This window comes from Streptopelia decaocto (genome assembly GCF_964273445.1).
Source record: "Streptopelia decaocto genome assembly, chromosome: 6".
Taxonomy (NCBI): Eukaryota; Metazoa; Chordata; class Aves; order Columbiformes; family Columbidae; genus Streptopelia; species Streptopelia decaocto.
In genome coordinates, this window is record NC_138660.1 from 29,640,604 (window position 1) to 29,660,846 (window position 20,243).

General features: G+C 38.0%; 1 protein-coding gene across 1 annotated transcript; it reads left to right on the forward strand.

The window, feature by feature from the left end:
* Positions 1-1,013: 1,013 nt before the first annotated feature.
* Positions 1,014-17,313, forward strand: BOLL (boule homolog, RNA binding protein; the record flags this gene model as incomplete). Its single annotated transcript, XM_082055963.1, has 10 exons — positions 1,014-1,142; positions 2,605-2,696; positions 4,179-4,233; positions 6,022-6,097; positions 6,270-6,397; positions 6,812-6,883; positions 7,726-7,773; positions 8,785-8,910; positions 11,674-11,745; positions 17,275-17,313. The coding sequence occupies 10 exons, from the start codon at positions 1,014-1,016 to the stop codon at positions 17,311-17,313; spliced, it is 837 nt and encodes a 278-aa protein (XP_081912089.1).
* Between the last annotated feature and the right edge of the window lie 2,930 nt (positions 17,314-20,243).

Below are 20,243 nucleotides of genomic sequence, written 5' to 3' on the forward strand. Positions count from 1 at the left end.
CTACCGGATACAGGAGCTATTTTAAAAATATGCTTGCCAATTGTAAGGGTTGTGCAATGGTAAGAAAAAACACATTTTTTTTTTGAATGAAAGGTTGGAGGCTGAGTTTCCTACTTAAAGTTTTCACTACCCTGCTGACAATTAGTTTTGTTACCTGCAGCAGCTGTTTGTCTTTCACTTGGGGCTCTTTCCTCAGTGGTACTGTCAGGGCACAAAAGGGTTTCTAGTGGGATCCAAGCCTAGATTGTCTCACAGTTTACAGGTGTAAGCATGGTAGAAGTTAAAACATCAGACAGACTTCGCTATAATAAATAATAGTTTCTATGATGTTCCCCCTGTACTGCATTCCCCTCCTTTACTGGGGCAGGAGCGATCTGGTGGTTGTCTTGCAGAGAATTTCTGGTAGGATCGCTGTGTGCTGTGTTTGTGGGCCAAGGGAGTGTTGAATTAAAAGACTGGTTTTCAAGTGCTGTTCTCATCAGTTGTAATGGGCTTGTTGATTTTGTGTGGTGCGTGCTCGGCGTTTAGAAAATCAAGCAGAAGCTGTTGCAAAGAGTTTGGTAGATGTGTGTGAGAGTGCAGGTTGAGTTGAAAAGGTACTTTATATAGACTAAACTAAGGAGCTTCTAATAGGTATAAATTAAGCTCTGAAATAGAATTAGTAATTTGGGATGCATGCAGTAAGGTGCTGTCCAAAAAGAAAAACTATGATTTAGGGCTTAGGCCCCAAATGTCTAATTCAGAAAGGTATTAAAATAGAAGCCAAACTTCAGACCGTAGTGTATTCACTATTCAGTAACTTACTGGATGGCTTAAAACTAAGCTTATGATGAAATATTTTGAACTACATTCTAAATAAAAAGATGTGGTACACATTCAGTTGCTCAGCATTTGCTGAGCCTCCCAAAAAATTCCGTATGTATTTTCTGTTGAGAATTTTTTTTTTTATTTAATAGCTTATAACATGTAAGATATTGACAATATTTTCTTTCGATCAGCAGACCACAAATCAGATGCAAACAGAATCTTTATCTTCATCTCCAAACGCTGTGTCACCGGTGCCGTTAAATAATCTGATCAGTGTTCCAGGGGTTGGAAGAATTACTCCAAACCGCATCTTTGTAGGAGGAATTGGTTTTAAGGTATTTCTTCCTCATTTTGCTACTAATGATGACTTATAACCCTATAAAAATCAGTAAGAAAATGCCAGTGCCATATAATCATATGTACATTTGTTTAGGTGATAAGTGTCCTTCACTATAATGTTCAAATCAATAGCAGAGATTAAAGCTTGGCTCTTTGTACACCTGGCTGCTAGAAGCTTTTGCCATACTGGTTCTTCAGAATTTTCTGAGAAGGTGGCTTTTGTAATCAGCTGAGGTTATGGTAGAAAAGTATGTAGAAGGTTTTTTTATTTGTATAACACTTGGTGTAATTTTTCTTTCTTACCCCTTTAGAGGGTGAGTTAAGTCACTGGCTCCCGTGAAACATTCTCAGTCTGCTTAGCTGTTTTTGTTCCCAATAGTATCTCTTCTGCTTTAATCCTCCAAGGCTGAGGACCTCTTGAGCACTGACTCAGATGAAGAGGAAGAAGGACAATTCACTTAGACTATTTTGCATAATAACTACAAGGAATTCCAGCATCTTCTGGCTCATTTGCCTGAGATAATCTGGATGGAGCTGTTCATAATTGGAGAGATGTTGTGCAATATCTTCAGTATATTTGGGCTTTAGCAAAAAGGCACAGTAGTTTTTTGCATTAGTAGTAAGCAAATTCCTAGGGCTGTAAAAAGACCTGTCTCATGCTGTTCTTTCTTCACTGCAGTTTCAAAGCTTAACACACTTCTCTGCATAACATACCAATATTCTTGTTAATTGTCATACTTATTGTTCTTTGTGAAGCATCCCTTGACTTTTTGGTTCAGTCACTGGTAGGTCAAAATAAATTGTGAATCTTAATTTCAACAACAGAGGGATTGTGTTTGTATCTGTAAGTATAAAAAAGATGGATTTTGTTGGGAAAGGAAATAGAAGAGAGAGAACCTCTGTAGACACTTGAGCTACTATTCCATTTCCTATGACTGCTGATAAATTTCTGGTCATAGGAGATATATGTCAGTCTTGGATCATTTTTTATTGGGAATCTTATGGCCAAAATGCTTTTTTTTTTTGTAGTTTAGTGGAAATTTTTTACATATTTGACCTGTGCAAGTCCCACAAACAGCCATTTTGAAGTCTGAAAACATTGCAGTGGTGTTTCATGTTGCAAACAGTGGTCTAGTGTGTAATTCACAGACACTAAAATTCAAATCTAGTAAACCTGCTTCAGTGGTCTGACGCAAATCCCGCTAAAAGAGGAATTTGAATGTTGATTAGTGGCTTTCTAGCATTATTGCTGAGTATGAAAATGCAGCAATTAAACAGAGATGCCATTCTCTTGCTGTGAGGCTCATACGTGCTCATTCTCTCTTCCTCTCCAGGGTTATAATTAGATTATAGCAAACTTTATCCAAACTATATCCATTAAAAGTCTTATGGTAAATATTCATTGAATAACTATGAAAACCATTTTTTCTTGTCTCCTCTCTTGATTTACCATACTAGACTAAAGAAAGTGATCTGAGGAAGTTTTTTGCTCAGTATGGCAGTGTGAAAGAAGTGAAGATAGTAAATGACAGAGCTGGAGTATCAAAAGGGTTGGTATAGTAGAATAAGCATATTGTGGGTATTGAAAATAACAAAGCTGACTGACTATAGTAAATTTGATTATAATTTTTGTAGTTGGAGTATTAATTTTATGTCATTGTTCCCAGTTATTCCATGTGCACAAGAATCTGCTCTTGCCCTTGGACATCTACATATAAATGGCTCTGTAGTTAGTATAACTGTCAAACTCTCTAGTCCTGTTATTGTAAGATGAAGCTGTGTGCAACTAGGGAAAAATCAGTCCTTTCAGGTTTTTTAATGTCAATGATAATTTATTACAAAAATAATCCTAAAAAGATAGATTAAACATATTTATTTCTACTACTGAAAGCCAATGTGGAAAGGAGCCTAAGGATGGAGGAAGAGGCGAGATACACTTGGTTGTGGTGAAGTGCATGGCAATAACAGAGATTTTGTGTGAAGATTTTTGGAACAAGAACATAGGGGACAAATCTGTGTAGAAAGCCTGTTGGATTTGTTGGAGTATTTAGAGGAGTTGTGGAGAAAGGGGCGTACTGTGTCACAAAGTATGAGAACAACCTTGATCACCACGAAAGTCTTGTTTGATGCTAGGAATTTCCAGAATGATGAGTAATTTGCAGATAAACACTATCTCTGCATTGCTGCTTTTTCTGAGAATTTGATTTAATATCGTGGATAGCGCTTGTGGAAGCGTGGAGTGTTCACAGTTGTCACTGAAGTATGTGGGAGCTGTGCTGTGCAGTATAATAAAAATATCCCAAGTGTCTTATCTTGGACACCTGTAATGAGCAAGGAGAGCTTCAAATCAAAATGCTTGTTTAATAGCAGTGAAGGAACTAAAGAGCTGTGCTGAGTAACAAGGACGATACAGAGGGTTTTGCACAGCTCTCTATGTGGGCTACTCATTCACTGCACAGAGCAGTAATATATGACTATGTGCTTAAATATATTAATAAGCAGACTGTAACAGGGATGTTAAATTAAGGTTAGTTGCTACTACAGTCTTTATTTCTGCTTTTTTTTTTTGCCATTAGTTTTCCTTTTAGTGTCCTATATATCTGGGTCTCTTTAGCTTGGAGGAGACTGAGGGGTGACCTCATTAATGTTTACAGATATATAAAGGGTGATTGTCAGGAGGATGGAGCCAGGCTCTTCTTGGTGACAACCAATGATAGGACAAGGGGTAATGGGTACAAACTTCAACACAGGAGGTTCCACTTGAATATGAGAAGAAACTTCTCAGTGAGGGTGGCAGAGCCTGGCCCAGGCTGCCCAGGGGGGTTGTGGAGTCTCCTTCTCTGCAGACATTCCAACCCGCCTGGACACCTTCCTGTGTAACCTCATCTGGTGTTCCTGCTCCGGCGGGGGGATTGAACTAGATGATCTTTCGAGGTCCCTTCCAATCCCTGACATTCTGTGATATCAAGTAATAACGTGCAAGGCATGTAAATATGGATAGCAGAGGTTCAACATCTGTTCTTTTTGTTTAGGTATGGCTTTGTTACTTTTGAAACCCAAGAAGATGCGCAGAAGATTTTACAAGAGGTAAGTGATAGTCCCCATTATGATTATCTCTTAAATGAAATACTTCATTATGTAGTAGACACTAAGTAGCCGTGGTCGTCTGGTCCTCTTCAATTTGCCAGCTTGCACTTGAAGATCTGTTAAGTTTGGTCTCTGCAGTTAAGAAGATGGCTTAGAGAGATCTATGATAAGATTTATACTGAGATCTGCTGGAACTAGGGAAGGGGAGTTTCCAGCTCATAGTAGAGCTCTTGACTTTGACATACAGTCTTTACTTTCCTAGTCTATATGTGGTCTGTAGTACCTGTAGAGCTCTAAAGTCTTTATCCTTCAAAATTGCTTTTGTTTGCTTTACTAGAGAAAGATTTTATGGCAAGTTGGGAAAGATAACTGCTGTCTTTTATTCTGATATGTTTGTCAGAGCTGACGTAATTATTTTCAGGAATAATTAGATTCACTTGAAGTCTTAACTAATGAAGCTTGCTTTATGTTATGTAATTTTTGCTTCTCCTTTTAGCTAATTACTGTTCTTGATGCTTCTTGTAGAACCTCCCTTGAGACACGGTTACCTCTTCAGCTGTGTGTTAGCTCTTTGGGTTGTTTTGTATTGGTTTTAAATATGTGCTTCATGTTCTGGTTGGAATGTATTGGAGAAGTCGGAATCTTGGCAGGCATGTGAAAATGGGGGGGAACGGGGGAGAATGGGAACGGGACTCAGAACCCACGCAGGAAATAGTACCCAGGACTTGGAAATTGCCCACTCCCAAACGTAAAGCTGGTTAAAATGATCAAATCTGAAAGTTGGTTGGAAAATAATATATTAGAGTATTTTCAAGAAATATGGTTATGTGGTGCCAGAATAGCATGCAGACAGGAACTTCTTGAGTCAAATATTTTTCTCCACCCTAATTTTTTGGTTTTATTTCTGTGAACTAGGAAGAATATCAGTGGTACTGAGTACCGTTGGGGAACTGGCTTAGGATTTTTGCCTCTGGTGTAGCTGAAAGGCTGCTCTGTGTGAGGTGTTACTGGTGTCTCATTCAGTGATACTAATGCATTATTTGTCTACTATAAGTGCTTGAATTTAGATGTTCTGCAATTCTGTTTTCTTTTTCATCCTTGCATCTACTATCTCATGTTCATCTTAAGATCAAGTAGCATTTTGGTCTTTCTCTGACATCTTAACTGAGAGTTTGTAGGCTTTAATAATTTGTGTATGAAATGAATGTTTTTTTCATTTTGTACTATTGAATTTCTTCTCACTTATATGATACACTGATCATCCTTTGCACTGATTTTGGTTTTGCTTGTGTGGGGTTTTTAATCCTACTTTTTTATCTTGAGTAGAGTCTCCAGAAATTTCTTTGTCTATGTTGCAGTCTTCAAAAGTATTAAATTGCATTAATAGTTAGAAGAGACCTTGAGGTTTCACCAGGATCCTCTTTCCCGTCATGTGCTATAAATACTAATGCTCCCTCTTCCCATCTTTCCAAAGTATAAAAGCAGTGAACACATGAAAAAAAGTAAAACTAAAAAGAACCTGACAGATATAGGTATCAGTTCTTAGTCAAGAGGTTCCATGGGTAATAAGTAATATTTGAAATGACTGATGATTAATTTTGTGGATGTGGAAGCTCTGGTTAGGATAGAAAAGGAATTAGTGTAGCTTTCGGTGGTTTTGAGATGCAATGTAAATAAAAAGCTGGAGAGAGTAAAACAAGCACCTTGTCTACTTCTGATTTTTGTTTCTTGGATGCCTAGATATGTGTAGAAAATACACGTACTGAATGTCTTTTTCATTCATTCTAGGCTAAAAACCTTAATTATAGGGATAAGAAATTGGATATTGGCCCAGCAATAAGAAAACAACATATACGAAGTTCTGGTATGTATTTTTATTTACATTTACCTGTTATGTAAGTGACATTATGATTGTAGGTTTTTAACCAAGATGTGCCTGGTCGTCCACTGCATTAAAAAGTTATCTTTTGTTTTCTATATGACCTACACATCTAAAAAAAATTACTGGTAAGTAAACTTTAAAATATTAATTCTAGGTTCTGCTGTATCACCAGAAGCTGGTACAATGTACTTAACTACTTCAAGTGGATATCCTTACATTTACCATAATGGAGTGGCTTATTTTGATATGCCTGAGGTTGCTTCTGTTCCACAGTCATTGCCAGTAAGTAATTTATTTTTGTGTATATGCTTTTCTGTGTACCAGGGTGAGTGCAGTGTTATGGCTGGGCCTTGTGTTTGATGTTTAAATAGCTTCCTTAGATTAGACTGTTTATTTTGTGGTTGGTCGGTGGGGTTTTTTGTTAGTTAGTTTGTTTGTTTGTTTTTTTCATATTACTTAAGTTTATTGTTCTTCTGCAGGTGACTTTTGGTTTGATGTGCCTTGTAGTTCATAATCAGTGTGGGCACTACCTCAGTAGAAGTTTTACTAAGGAGTTATTGGTGTTAAAACTTGGTAAACCCATTTTCAAAAGGGAGGGGATGTGGTTCAGCATTTTAATACTTTAGAACTGTTCTTAATAGAAGTGGCAATTTATGAAATTGCTGCATTAAGACTTGTAACATTTTTCTTTTTAAGTTGCGCTCTGCTTCCAGTTCACCGATGATGGTAGCTCAACCAGTTTATCAGTCTCCTGCATACCACTATCAGGTATCTGTTTGTGCTTCAGATTGTCCATGTTCCTTTCAGTTATGCAGTTTTACTTGCAGCACTGTCTCAGGTCTGTCTGTTCTTAGGAAGTAAAAAGACTGTTCAAAATAACCATAAAACAAATTTTAATTTCATCAAACACTTTCTTTTTACTAGAATACGACTTATTCTGCCTACGTAACTACATGGAAATGTAATAAATGACAATTTTCTTTGATATTGCTAGACAACTGGCTTAGTACAATCCTTAACTTTGATAATCTAAGCCAAACTCCTGCTCAGTGCAGGGCTGGCTAGATCAGGCTTCTCAGGAATTTTTCCAGTTGAATTCTAAGTATCTCCAGTGATGGAGAGTCCACAACTTTTCTGGATAGCTTCTTCCATATTTGTCCCTTCTCATGGTATGAGACTTTCTTCCTTTTCACTAGTTAGAATTTTCAGTGCTCCAGCCTGTGTCCATCGACTCTTGTGCTTGGAACACCTCTCACAAGAATATGGCTCAGTCATATTTATGCCCCATACGTAGTCGTAGCCAACAATAATTATAACCTCCCACCTTTATCCTTCTCATGGATGAACAAACCCAATTCTCTCAGCATCCTGATGTGTCTGTTCTCCACTCCCTTGTGGCCCACTACTGGATTTCTGCAGTATGTCTGTGGTTTTAATGTGTATTTGAAATCATAATTATATCCAATTATATGAAAATCATATTTCTTCGTTTTAATTAAGAATTGATTATCAATTTGAGATGGCTTTGATTATAGTATGTTGAGAATTCTAGTATCTGCGTGCATATGTTCTTAATCACTTAAGTAATATCTTTTTTTGTTTGAATTTAGGCATCAACCCAGTTACTTCCAAGCCAGTGGCAGTGGTCTGTTCCCCAGGTAAATACAGTTCAGAGTTGCAGCATTTTACCATTAGTTTGCATCCAGTTTAAATGTACGGTGCACTTACCTAACAGCAAAATTTCACGCTATTCAGAACACTGTTGAAATAAATATTAATTTCTATATTTTAGCAATGCATTTGCAACACTTACTGATACAATAGAAGGCATAAACCAGCATTTACTGAAATATCAAATGCCAATCTGATGCAAAGAAAGCATCTTGCCCTCCCCTCTTCCTCTGGCAAGAAGTTTGTATTAAATTAGATAGGAAGTTCTCAGAAACAGGTAAAAACTGCCATGTTTACCCTGATGGTTAAAATGAGTGTTAACTAGTTCATTAACTGATACCAACTGTGATGTTTCATTGGAGTTAGACCCAGACCCTTGAAATACGAGGAAGAATTTGAAATGCCTGAGTAATTTTGAGTAGAAACTATTGCGTTTGATTCTGTACCAGGGGACCTTGATATGGAAATGGTGTCACTCAAGGCACTGGAAGAGGTTGAAGCTAAAAGGAGGACAATGTACCTGAAGCTCAAACTATTATGATGTGTCCTTATTGCTTTGGTAGCAGCCAGCCCTGTCCAGTTATGGTCAGGTCCACTCTATTAAGAGATGTCAGTCTGCTGCTGAGTTAGAGAAATACCGTGGAGTTTGTTTTAAAACAAAAATACTTGATTTCTAATGTAACATTTTTGCACAAGAAAATGAAGCTGTGTTATGTGTCTGATCTTCAGAGTGTCAGTTTCATAAAGTTCAGGATTTATCTAATAATGCTCTCCAAAATGTATATAAATCTGAAAAATGGACATTTTTGTTTTATCCTTCTACCTGACCTTTCTACCCACTACCCCCTCACTTAGATTCTTTAGGCTATCAAAGATGAATTTGACACTTCCTTTTAAAGCTTTATCTTTGTTTATAAGTAGCAAAGACTGTAAAATAAACTTTAGTGTTCATAGTGCATGAATCATACCATTTATGACAATAATATGTTTTATTTCAGTCTCCTGCCTCTTCACCTTCATTCTTGTATCTGCAACCGTCTGAAGTTGTTTATCAGCCGGTAGGGATCACCCAGGACAGTGGCTGCATACCTACTCTTGTTCTGGTGGAAGCTGCAGTTCCTGAGGTATTTTCCTAAAAATTTACTTAAAACTGAAGTGTTTCTCTGTAATTGAAAAACATAATCTTTTTGTTTAAGCACAGGCAGCTCAGAGCACTTATGTCAACTGTTGCCTGTACTTAACCCCGCACCCATGCTGATGCTGTTAAATTGTTTCAGGTGTCCTCAAGCTAGAGTATTTCTTGCAGTTTTCTAGGAGGATGCTTTGATTCTGAAATATTTTAGAGTATAGAGACTAGTCAGTTTGTTTGGTTTGAAAATAACATTGAAATAAAATGGGAATCAGACTCTTTCAAATGCTGCATTAGTCTACCTCAGCTATAACAGTCTCCTGAAGCAGATATCCTTCAGTGTGAGTAGAAGCTGGTTCCTAAATATTCTGAAGATCAAAATTAATTAAGAGTAGTTGAATGACTAAATAATGGATTTTTCTCTGTGTTTTTTTTGCTTCTGTATCAATAGCATTTCTAATGTTCCTTAAGAGATTCTGAATGTACAGTGAGGCTATTTCTTCTTAACTGGATATTAAAAATCACAGTAAATAATTGGCTACAGAAAAACTTACTATACCATTGAAAATGTGTTAGAATTAATTGGCACTTTTCCTCTTTGATAATTCACTCCTCATTAACAGTAATGCCAAAATTAGAACAGTAGTCAAGTCTTTTTACAAAAGTTGAAGAGGAAGTAGTTAGGCAATCTGGACATCCCTAAATCCATGGGTCCGGATGGGATGCACCCACAGGTGCTGAGGGAGCTGGCTGAGGTCATTGCTGGGCCACTCTCCATCATCTTTGCCAAGTCTTGGGAAACGGGAGAGGTGCCTGAGGACTGGAGGAAAGCAAATGTCACTGCAGTCTTCAAAAAGGGCAAGAAGGAGGACCTGGGTAACTATAGACCGGTCAGCCTCACCTCCATCCCTGGGAAACTGATGGAACGACTTCTCCTTGGTGCTGTCTCAAGGCATATCAAGGATAGGAGGGTCATTAGGGGCAGTAAACATGGCTTCACCGAGGAGAAGTCGTGCTTGACCAACCTCAGTGACTTTTATGAGGACATAACAAGGTGGATGGATGATGGCAGAGCAATGGACATGATCTACCTTGACTTGAGTAAGGCATTTGACACAGTCTCCCACAGCATCCTCACAGCTAAACTGAGGGAGTGTGGTCTGGATGAGCGGGTAGTGAGGTGACTGTGAACTGGCTGAAGGGATGGAGCCAGAGAGTCGTGGTCAATGGGGCAGAGTCAGTTGGAGGCCTGTATCTAGTGCAGTGCCTCAGGGGGCAGTGCTGGGGCCTGTATTGTTCAATATATTCATCAATGATTTGAACGAGGGAATAGAGTGACTGTCAGCAAGTTTGCTGATGACACCAAGCTGGGAGGAGTGGCTGACACGCCAGAGGCTGTGCTGCCATCAGAGACCTGGACAGGCTGGAGAGTTGGGTGAGGAAAAATTGAATTGTCAGAGAGGTTCTCCTGCCCCTCTACTCTGCCCTGGTGAGACCACACCTGCAATATTGTGTCCAGTTCTGGGCCCCTCAGTTCCAGAAGGACAGGGAACTGCTGGAGAGAGTCCAGCGCAGGGCAACAAAGATGCTGAAGGGAGCGGAGCATCTCCCGTGTGAGGAAAGGCTGAGGGAGCTGGGGCTCTGGAGCTGGAGAAGAGGACACTGAGGGGTGACTCATTCATGGGGATCAATATGGAAAGGGGCAGTGTCAGGAGGATGGAGCCAGGCTCTTCTGGGTGACAACCAGTGATAGGACAAGTGGCAATGGGTGCAAACTGGAACACAGGAGGTTCCACTTAAATATGAGAAGAAACTTGTTCCTGGTGAGGGTGGCAGAGCCTGGCCCAGGCTGCCCAGGGAGGTTGTGGAGTCTCCTTCTCTGCAGACATTCCAACCTGCCTGGACACCTTCCTGTGTAACCTCATCTGGGTGTTCCTGCTCCATGGGGGGATTGCACTGGATGAGCTTTCCAGGTCCCTTCCAATCCCTAACATTTTGTGATTCTGTGAGTATTTTATTGCTACAAGAAAAGTTCCAAAACTGGGATTTCTGACATCTTAAGTAGGAAATCCTGACATAGCTGAGTAATACAATTTCTCTAAATAATACAAATCTTTGCTTGTTGAATGCTTTTTTCTATTTTTTTAAAGTGCATAAATCTCAGTATTTATTGTGTAGTCATAAATCTTATTATAAATGTTACTTTTACCTTTTTTGTTTCATAAATCGCTTATCAGTTTATACAGTGAAATCTGAAATCTGTGAGCACTAAGAAAAAACATGAAATTAGTTAAGGAATATTGGGATGTAACATGCTCTCAGTTCACAGGTACTTAAGTATGTGGAAATTCAGGCGATGTAAAACTCAAAGTAAAGCCTGTGTATTATTTGTATGTAAATATCTTGTAAGAGCAATAATGCTGGAAATTGCGTTTTGATGTGCTAATCTATACATTTAAACACTTCCAATTGCAGCTGAGTGAAATGGATTTGTAATAGAGAAGCACGCTAATTCTGACAAGGAAAATGCTTTTTGACACTGCTCTAGATAAACTGATTTACCAAACTTTGGTACAGTAGGGAAAACCTAGAATTAAATATTGACATTTGATTTTTAAAGAAGAAGTAGTTTAGATAAACACAGCCCATATTTTGAAGTTTTAACTAATCTAAATACATGTGAAGGATTTGCAAAAGCATAAAACTGTGGAACAAGCTTCTGGGCTCATTTTTTGTATCTTGTTTTCTTGTGTCCTAGCTGTATTCTGATCATGGTGTTCAAGCCCCGTATCAGCCCTATGCCCAGAATGCCATAGCTATGCCTGTACCTGTGAGTATGAAACCAGGAGGTCACATACGCGCCGGAGCCTTAATGTCCCCTTCCTGAGGGGGAACAGTCAGAGAAGAGGGGTGGGGATGGAAAAGGCTTCTATTAATGGATTAATAAATAAGGAACACAGAAACATTGCAGAGAAACTAATTTTTCTTTACTTCGAGCTTTGTTACAGAGCTAATAATTATTACTAATTTGGAACTATTTGGAGATACTAAAAAAAAAGCTATTTTAAAGCTTGAGGTACAAAGAGAACTGCAAACGTAAAGTATGTTTTGAGAGAAAACAGTGAACCTTGTTCAGTTATTTGAAATGGTGGTTACGGATCTTTGGCTCTCTGGATCTTGAAGTTGAATTCATTGCTTGCAGCCTTAGACAAGCACCTCGTGTTGTGGGGACGTGGCGTTTTGGAACATGGACCATGAAAAACTGTCCCGGTTTGCCATCTCTGCATGTTTTTTCTCTCCAGTTCTGATTTTTGAATGGCCATTCGAAAATGTGATTCTTCCATGTCACCAAGTTATTGGGGGTTTTTAGGTCCCAGTTTAAGGTCCTTTTGCCTAAATTAATACGGTTGTTAACATATGAAATAATGTCTAAACTCGATTAGCCAGGATTTGCCTAGTAATGAAGGACTAAAGGTATCAGTAGTTTGACTTGATGTTACAGCACTTACTCTTCTGTGAAAGGTGCTTACTCAACTACAACTGACAGGCTAAATGTGAATGAATCAAAGCCACATTATTGGCTCTTTTCTGTGTATTTTTTTCATCTTTTTTACAGTTATTTTAAGAATCTTTTTTTTCCAGACTATTGTGTAAAAAGATGACTGAATATTTCCAGTAGATGGGGCTGTAACATTAAATGTCATCTTCGCATAAAATGTAAAGACTCCTTTTAAAATAACAGAAGCTGAGCATGAATTTGAGAATACTAATCCTGAGTGATTCAAGAAATACTTAAAAGGGACTTGATGTAACACAGTGATCTTAATATCCAGTTTATTTTCCGTTTTCTGACAGTGTATGAAAACATTAAAAATGGTAATAGTAGTCTCAGAATCAAAGCCAAGTGCATACTTACTCTTATCAAATAGAGAAACAAGCTTTTTCACCTTGAAGCTTGACTTTTATTATCTTTCCTAGGACCAAGGCTGACATGAAGTAAGTTACAAGGTCCATCTAGAGCACAATAAGCTCTTCATTTTCTGCAGTAATTGCCACAGCACCATGTTTTGCATTATAGCAGAGGCCAAGTTGTTTCTTCTTGTGCTGAGCAGTGATGTGTTCATTTACAGCAGAATATGTGCATGTATGGTAAAAACATGTTTGGTTGCTGTGGCATAGAAAAGAATCTGCAAATTTAGACTCTGTTATCTCCTGATATTTTTCTAGGCTTCTTCATAGCCTTAGTGATTTCACACACAGCCAAAGCTGGTGTAACCCAGCAAGTCATTCTGCTTTCCATACCACCCATTTCCTGGGCTGGTAGAGGTTTTTGGGAGGCAATACAGTAAAGGAGCTCAGGGAACTGATGTAGTTAAGATGAAGCCCCACTCCCACCACCTCAAAAGAGCCAATTTAAACTTAGATTAGTTCCTCAGACCAGTTTGTCAAGCAACTGCACAAACTCTTGCACCTATACAAAAAGTTTGGGGTAGGATAGTGGAAGTAAGGCTTGTGTTAGCAGCGCAGATTTAAACTTGATGAAACTGAGCATGAAATCGCTAATGCTGTCCATTCCTGCACAGGAATTCTTGCTCATTCTTATCCATTTTCTTAGAAGTCTTTTGTTATCCATAATTGAAACTGCTCTGTTCAGGTGTCAAGTAGATTCACAGGTACACTTAAGCCTTTACAAAGACTTGCTGAATTCTCATAATTTTATTCATTACAAGATGATGCCAAATAGTTTTTTGTCAGATTTGGGTTTTTATTTATTTAGTTAGCTTCATTCAGTAGTAACTAGTAGTTTTGGAATGTAATTCTTGCTTTCCACATTTCACCTTACCTTTTCACATACCAGGTTAAAGTTTCAACTATATTCCATGTGCAATGAATATTATTTGCTTGTAGTGTGTCTGTCATGGTGGCTGAGCACTCAACAATGACTTTAAAGAAGAGCAAGTGGCTGTGTCATTACCACCTGATCCCCAGCTGCAGAAAAATGCCATCTCCAGGCTGTAGTCTTGTTAAAATACCTGAACAAATGTATCTGCTGCTTGAAAATTGTGTACGTGTTTGTATATCCACACATGCATGTATATATGCATAGACTGTGGGTTTTATAAGGGGAAGTCTTGGTGTCATCATTTTGGGAAAAGTACAGTCATTTTATTGTGTGCTGTTGTATGATAATCTATCTGGAACAAAAAAAAACCTTACAACCTGTTTTCAGTATAGGTAAGTATTTTTTTAATTGATCCATGAAGAGAAATTGAAAGAGAAAATAAACCTTTTATTTAAAGTCAGACTCAGAAACAGGAATATAAACTTATGGTTGTTATCGTATGTGAATAACAAGGCCCTGTCCCTAGCTGTAGCAGGGTCTGTTGCCTGCAAAAGAGGTCTTTTCAACTCCACCCAAACCATATTTGTTAATTGGATATTAACATGGTAAAGCGCAGATAGCGTGTTCTTTTTTCTTGCGTTGTTTCTATGTTCTCTTTACAATCTCATTTTCTATTCTTGGAGTTTGTTCTCATTCCAGTTCAGTGTTTTGTTGTGTTTTTGTTTTCTTTTGCTTTCCGTGATCTGTATGTTCTCTCTCTTTACTTGACAGACACTATGGAACGTTCACTATTAAGCCATTTGGGCGGCTCTACTCTACCTGTCCTGATTTTCTTGTCCAGTCCTTGAATGTGACTGAGATCCATCCTCACCATACCAGCCACCAGCCACCTCTTGGGAAACTTGAGGTCAGTTGTTTCATTGCAACGCTTGCTGCTTACAAATTGGTAACAAGAAGTGCTCAGATAGAATTTAGCATAGTCTGCAATATGACTTAGCTGATTCCTGCTTGTCTGTACCTTTTCTTATAATTTTCTTATGTAAAAGAAAACTTCATACAATCCACGTCATTCATTCCTGGGATAATCATGTGTATATTAATTTCATCACTATTTATTTTCTAGTTCAACTTCCTAAGTTCTGTGTGTGTTTGGATTATTTTCCTTCAACAGGGAGGGATTTTTTTTGTTTCTGAAACTGTTTCTATTCCGTTATTGACAACTCAACTTTTTCCTCTTTTCTCCATATTTTGTGTGATTTTTACAGTGGTTTGTGTTTATGAAAGAATATTCTGGCAGGTGCTTCCCCGTGCTTTTTATTGAGAAAAAGGTGCTGCTTTTAGTTGTTTACACTTCTTTAAAAAAATAGTATTTTAATAAAACAAAGCTAGGGAAGGATACGTGTTTTCCACATGTTAAAGTTTGTGTCCATTTCTTATTTGATAGACTTTAAACAGCCATGGGATTTGTAGCAGAGGTTTGCAGCTTAAGGTGTGACTTGTCTGTCTGTGTCTGTGTGATTTATACCCAGATTTAAAAAAAAAAAAAACACATTAGAAGTTTGCCAGGAGTTAAAATAAAGAGTAAAGTAAATATGTTGGGACTAAGGCCCTGTGAGGCTGGTGTAACAAAAGCTGAAGTGGCACTAGATGGCTGTGGAACCTAAAAATTCAGGAAAGCAATGCCCAGCGTGATGTGGAGCTGGCAGATGATGCAAAGAAACTGAAATCTCAACATTAAAGAGCCAGAAGGGAGGGAAAAAGATGAGTAAGTTTAACAAAACAGAGTGATGAAAAGGCCTGAGCTGAGAAGATCCAGTTAGAAAACAAAGGTAGTTTGAGTCTGTCATATGGCATAGTAGGAGTGGGAAGAAAGGACTCAGATTGGCTAAATAAAGAGAATAAAACAGGTGGGAGTCCCACAAATGAGCTACAAAGCAGCTGAGATACAAAGGGAGGCTGTAAGAGCATTGGATCTTAGGAAGAATAAGCAGAATGGTAGAAGTATGCTAAAAACTGCTCTTGGCAGCACCTCAGATGGTGTTTTCTGGGTCTTGCTGTCCTTTTGTCAGCAGCTCAGTGGCCTCCATTGACAAGTTACTTAATCACAGTCCTTTGCCTGTTTGTTAGTTTACAAATAAGACAGCTGTCAGTTATTAAGCTCTGGCATTTAAAATCTGAGTTTTAGGTGCTTAAAATAAAAGCAAGCATTATTTATTATAAGTTCCCGTAGTAATGCTTTGCTCTAATCTACATTACAGAGAATGCAAAAGTAAAAATAGAACTGGTTGACTAGTTTTGCACTGTGACATATTCTAAAACAATCTTTCCTACCCAATTAGAAAGATAATACAATTGCTATAATAACTTGACATACTTTACTAAGGCTGTATGATCAATGAACAAAAGTTTGGGGTTTTTTTCCAAGTTAATTCTGAGCTTATTCCGAGATGCCATTCTTGTAAATGAAGGAAGATGTATCTTGCCGTTATTGACTTCGCCTATGTACATAATGGAAATCTGATTTTCCTTCTTGAACTAAGTCTGTCTAGCTGGTGCAATATCAAAATGGCCTGTGACTTTTGGTTGAAGCATTATTAATGTAGTAAATGGGATGCACTTTGAAATAGAGGAAACAACATGGCATTTTTCCCTCTCTTTAGGAATTGAGGTCACGTTCTGTGAGAAGAAATTTTTCACAACCTTTGTCTGTGAGTCTGAAACATCGATATACATGAGGTCCCCATTTTCATCCTGGAAAAGATGATAGAATGGAAGATCCAATTCTTACAGCACCTTCTTCTACAGATTCTGTAAAACAGATTTTTAGCTATCTGCTTTGTTGCCATACCTATCATGTGGAGGGTGTTCTTCCTGACATCTAACATTTCCCTGAAAATGCTCAAGTTAAAATACCACTCCCTTTTGTAAAGAGACACAATGAAATTTTGTCTTTTGGACAGGTGAAAGCACAGGAAACCATTATTTTGTCCTGCATTTCCTTGCCTCATCAAACATAGTGTTACAGGACAAAATGATGATTTCTGATCCGCAGCTTACTGTATAACTTTGTTACTACCAGGTTGAAAACCAGCATACTTCTATTAGAGGGAATATTTAATGCTCAATTTCTGGATTACACAAACTTAAAAGATCCATTAATTACAAAGTGAAAGGCATTTCCCCCACATACTGACTGTGGTTTAAAATCTGGTTATTTAAATCTATATGCATTTTGTTTCAATTCCAATAGAATTTTTCTCCTTTTGCCATAAGTATTCTCTACTTTTATAACGTGTTCTACTTATGTGTCATTTTAGTGTGGGGGAATAATAACTTTTTAAAATGTGGGTTTTAATTTAATAATTTCTTATCCTCATAAGAGGCTGTCATTTTTCTTGCAATAAACTTGGTTTTATGGTAAGTTTTTAGCTGTAGAAGAAGGCAAGAATTGACTTCTTACCATTACAAGACCATTGAACCCTTCTACTTCTTTGACCTTTTCTGTTGTCTGTGCAGAACCTGGGAACTCCTTGGCAGTATGAGGAGCTGAGTTGAAATGTTACTTTCTCCTCAACTGCAGGAAGGCAATTTTCTTTCCTTGCTTCTCCTCGCATTTCCCCTTGGCTACAATTCCCTCTATGTTTTATAGATGTCAGATTCCTCAAAAGTTAAAATGCAGCCTCTGTAATTAATAGGAGTGCAAGTTATTGCTTATGTAGCACTGAGGTCTTTATTTATGCAAAATAACCTTCAGCTTTTCAGGTTTTTTATCTGCTCTGTAGTAATGTGGGGATTTTATTTTTGTGTGTGTGATTGTTTTTTTTCTTTTAGTTATTCAGGGATCTTAGAGTGGGCATTATAGTCAATAAATAATTGATGCATAATATGTAGATGTATTTAAGGCTGGTTCTAGCAGTCAATAGCATTATTTCATGTTGTACAGGAGGAGAGGTGGAATCTGGTTCTGTTCTCATGCTGGTTTGAAATTGTTGTGCAAGGACACGCCATGTACTATATCTTGGTTCCAAGTTTCCTTGGTCACGAGTTTCTACCTTTTGCTAAGTAGAAAAATCTACACCAATAGGATTTAATAGTTTCTGTGTTTAAAAACTTGTTACCATAGCAGCTGTGGGGGATTGTTTTACCAATAACTATCAAAAAATACATATAGCTTGCTGGATACATGGGGATCTTAGCCTGTTTTTGAGTTGGGGAATACACATCTGCTGGAGACTGTTGTGGTTGTGAACCAGTCTGTGTCAGTAAAAACATCTGTCCAGTTGTTCTTCAGTTTGATTTCGAGATTTCAGAATTCATCTATATAAATGTATTACTCAAGTCTTGGCACATGGTAACAACAATTTCCATGGAAGAATTATTACATAGTAAATACTTTTTAAGATGAAGTCGTGTTTCTGAAGTTGCCAAAGAAAGTTTGTATGTTCTGTTAGAGCCGCATTTCTTGTATCATGAAACAAACATGCATTTGACCCAGGGTTCAAGACACCTACTCCTAAGTGCTTCTTTTTACAATTCATAATTTACCGAATGTCACTTCCCTGTTTTCCAAATGCTTTAGAGATCAAAGAAGTAAACTCTACAGCAAGTACTATAGTAAAAAAAAAAGTGTTTAAAGGGAAGTATTTTGAAGGAATTGCTTGGAACTGTACAAGTACTGTGCAGCCACTTACGTGTCATCAGATTGTGGCTCTGGTCCAGATACTCACAAAATGTAGTTGATTTTCCATTAGTTGGTACAGATGTGAGATTGTTGCTAATGAGCTGATCCCATGGTCTTTGCTTCAAAGAACAATTGTCTTTACTTGGATGTGAACTTGATGGTCTGGCAGGATGTTCAGCGTTGGGCACAGTACACCTGTGGTGTTCTGCTGCCTGGAACTCCAGTCTGGAGCTACTCTTGGTTAGAGTTTTATCACCAGGTCTTAACAAAGCTTCGCTTTGATTTGAGAGACCTAGAAGAGACCAAGACAAAGCTCTGAGTGTTGGCTTTTCTCCATGGGCCGCAGGTTGCTGTTGAAATACTGAAGGACTGTTGATGTTGCTCATCTTTGCTCAGAATGCTTGCCAAGAACAACGGCATAACATCCATCAGTAGTAACTGAACCTTTGAGCTTCCAGGACTTGAATCCTTCCATAGACACAGCTGAAGCACAATAATTAACTTCTGTAACTCTGTTACAGGGAGACACAAATGATATGCACTGAGAAAGAACTATGTCATTTCCTCAGGTAGTGCCTAAAATTGCCTTCTCTTGGCATTCTAGTATTCATGACTTTGAATCTCTTGCACTACACAGCATTATTCTCATGCCACTTAAAATGTCTGTAATACCAAATTCCTGTGTGTTTATAGAGAAGCCATTTAGTTACCTGCAGGTGTTAAGATGCTGATCCCTCTCTGATTTGGTGAGCTGGCGAAGGGGAGTGTTCTCTTTGACCTTCTGCAATTTCCCGTTGATAGTTGTGGGGCTTTACACATGTGCTATAGGGAGGGAACACAGCAGAATAGGATGGCAAAATCATCATCTTTGTCTTGGTGCTGCTTGTCCCATTCATGTATTAGCAAACTAAATTAATTTTCCGTCTTCCACCCTCTAGAACCTAAAGACCCTACTGATATCTTCTATTTTCTACAGAGCTAGCAGTTAGTGTTTCTAGCAAACCTTGTCTACTTAATGTTATATTTATATGGCAAAACGTTAGTTTTAACATTCTCTGTTAGATAACACCGGATTAAAAACCTGTAGACAGGCAGAGAAGTTACTAAAGTTATCTCCTTTATTTTTATGTGTTTGATCAAGGGCTATTTGCTTGCATTAAGTAGAGTTCTGCTTCCCTGTCATTTTTGGTTCCTGCTACTTCTGATCTTAAGCATCACAAGTCCATTCATCATCCCTGAAAAACTGTTGACATTTTCATATTGATTTGGCAATTCTTTGCATTCTGCTACTCATCTTTCAAAACAGCTAATACTAAATCAATAGTAACTGAGCACAATCTAGTGGAACACATGGGTCTCTTGACATGTGTTTCTCTGTTTAACATAGTTCTAAAATGTGAGGAGTGGTATGGTTGTAAAATAGTTTTTTGCGATAAAATAGGTTTGTGTCTTTGTAATGTTGAGGTACTACAGTAGCTTCAGTTCACCTGGTGTAAAAGTTTCTTACATTTCCTATTTATGTAAAAAATACAGTTTACATCAGTATTTTAAGGATCCAAAATACAGTGCTGTTGTCTTGATAGATGTGTGCGGTCCTGTACACAAAGCCTTACAAGCTGTTCTGCAGAAAATCCAAATAGAAATACAGGAAGCAGAACAGTAATAGGTAGCTCTCATTTTAACCACATTTAATAATGTAGCTGAGATATAACAGGGAAGGGTAGCTTTGGTAAGGCCTTCATAGACTTGACGTAGTTTTGAGGGTATCGCATGGTCACTTTGTACCTGTGTCGGTAGAGCTGCT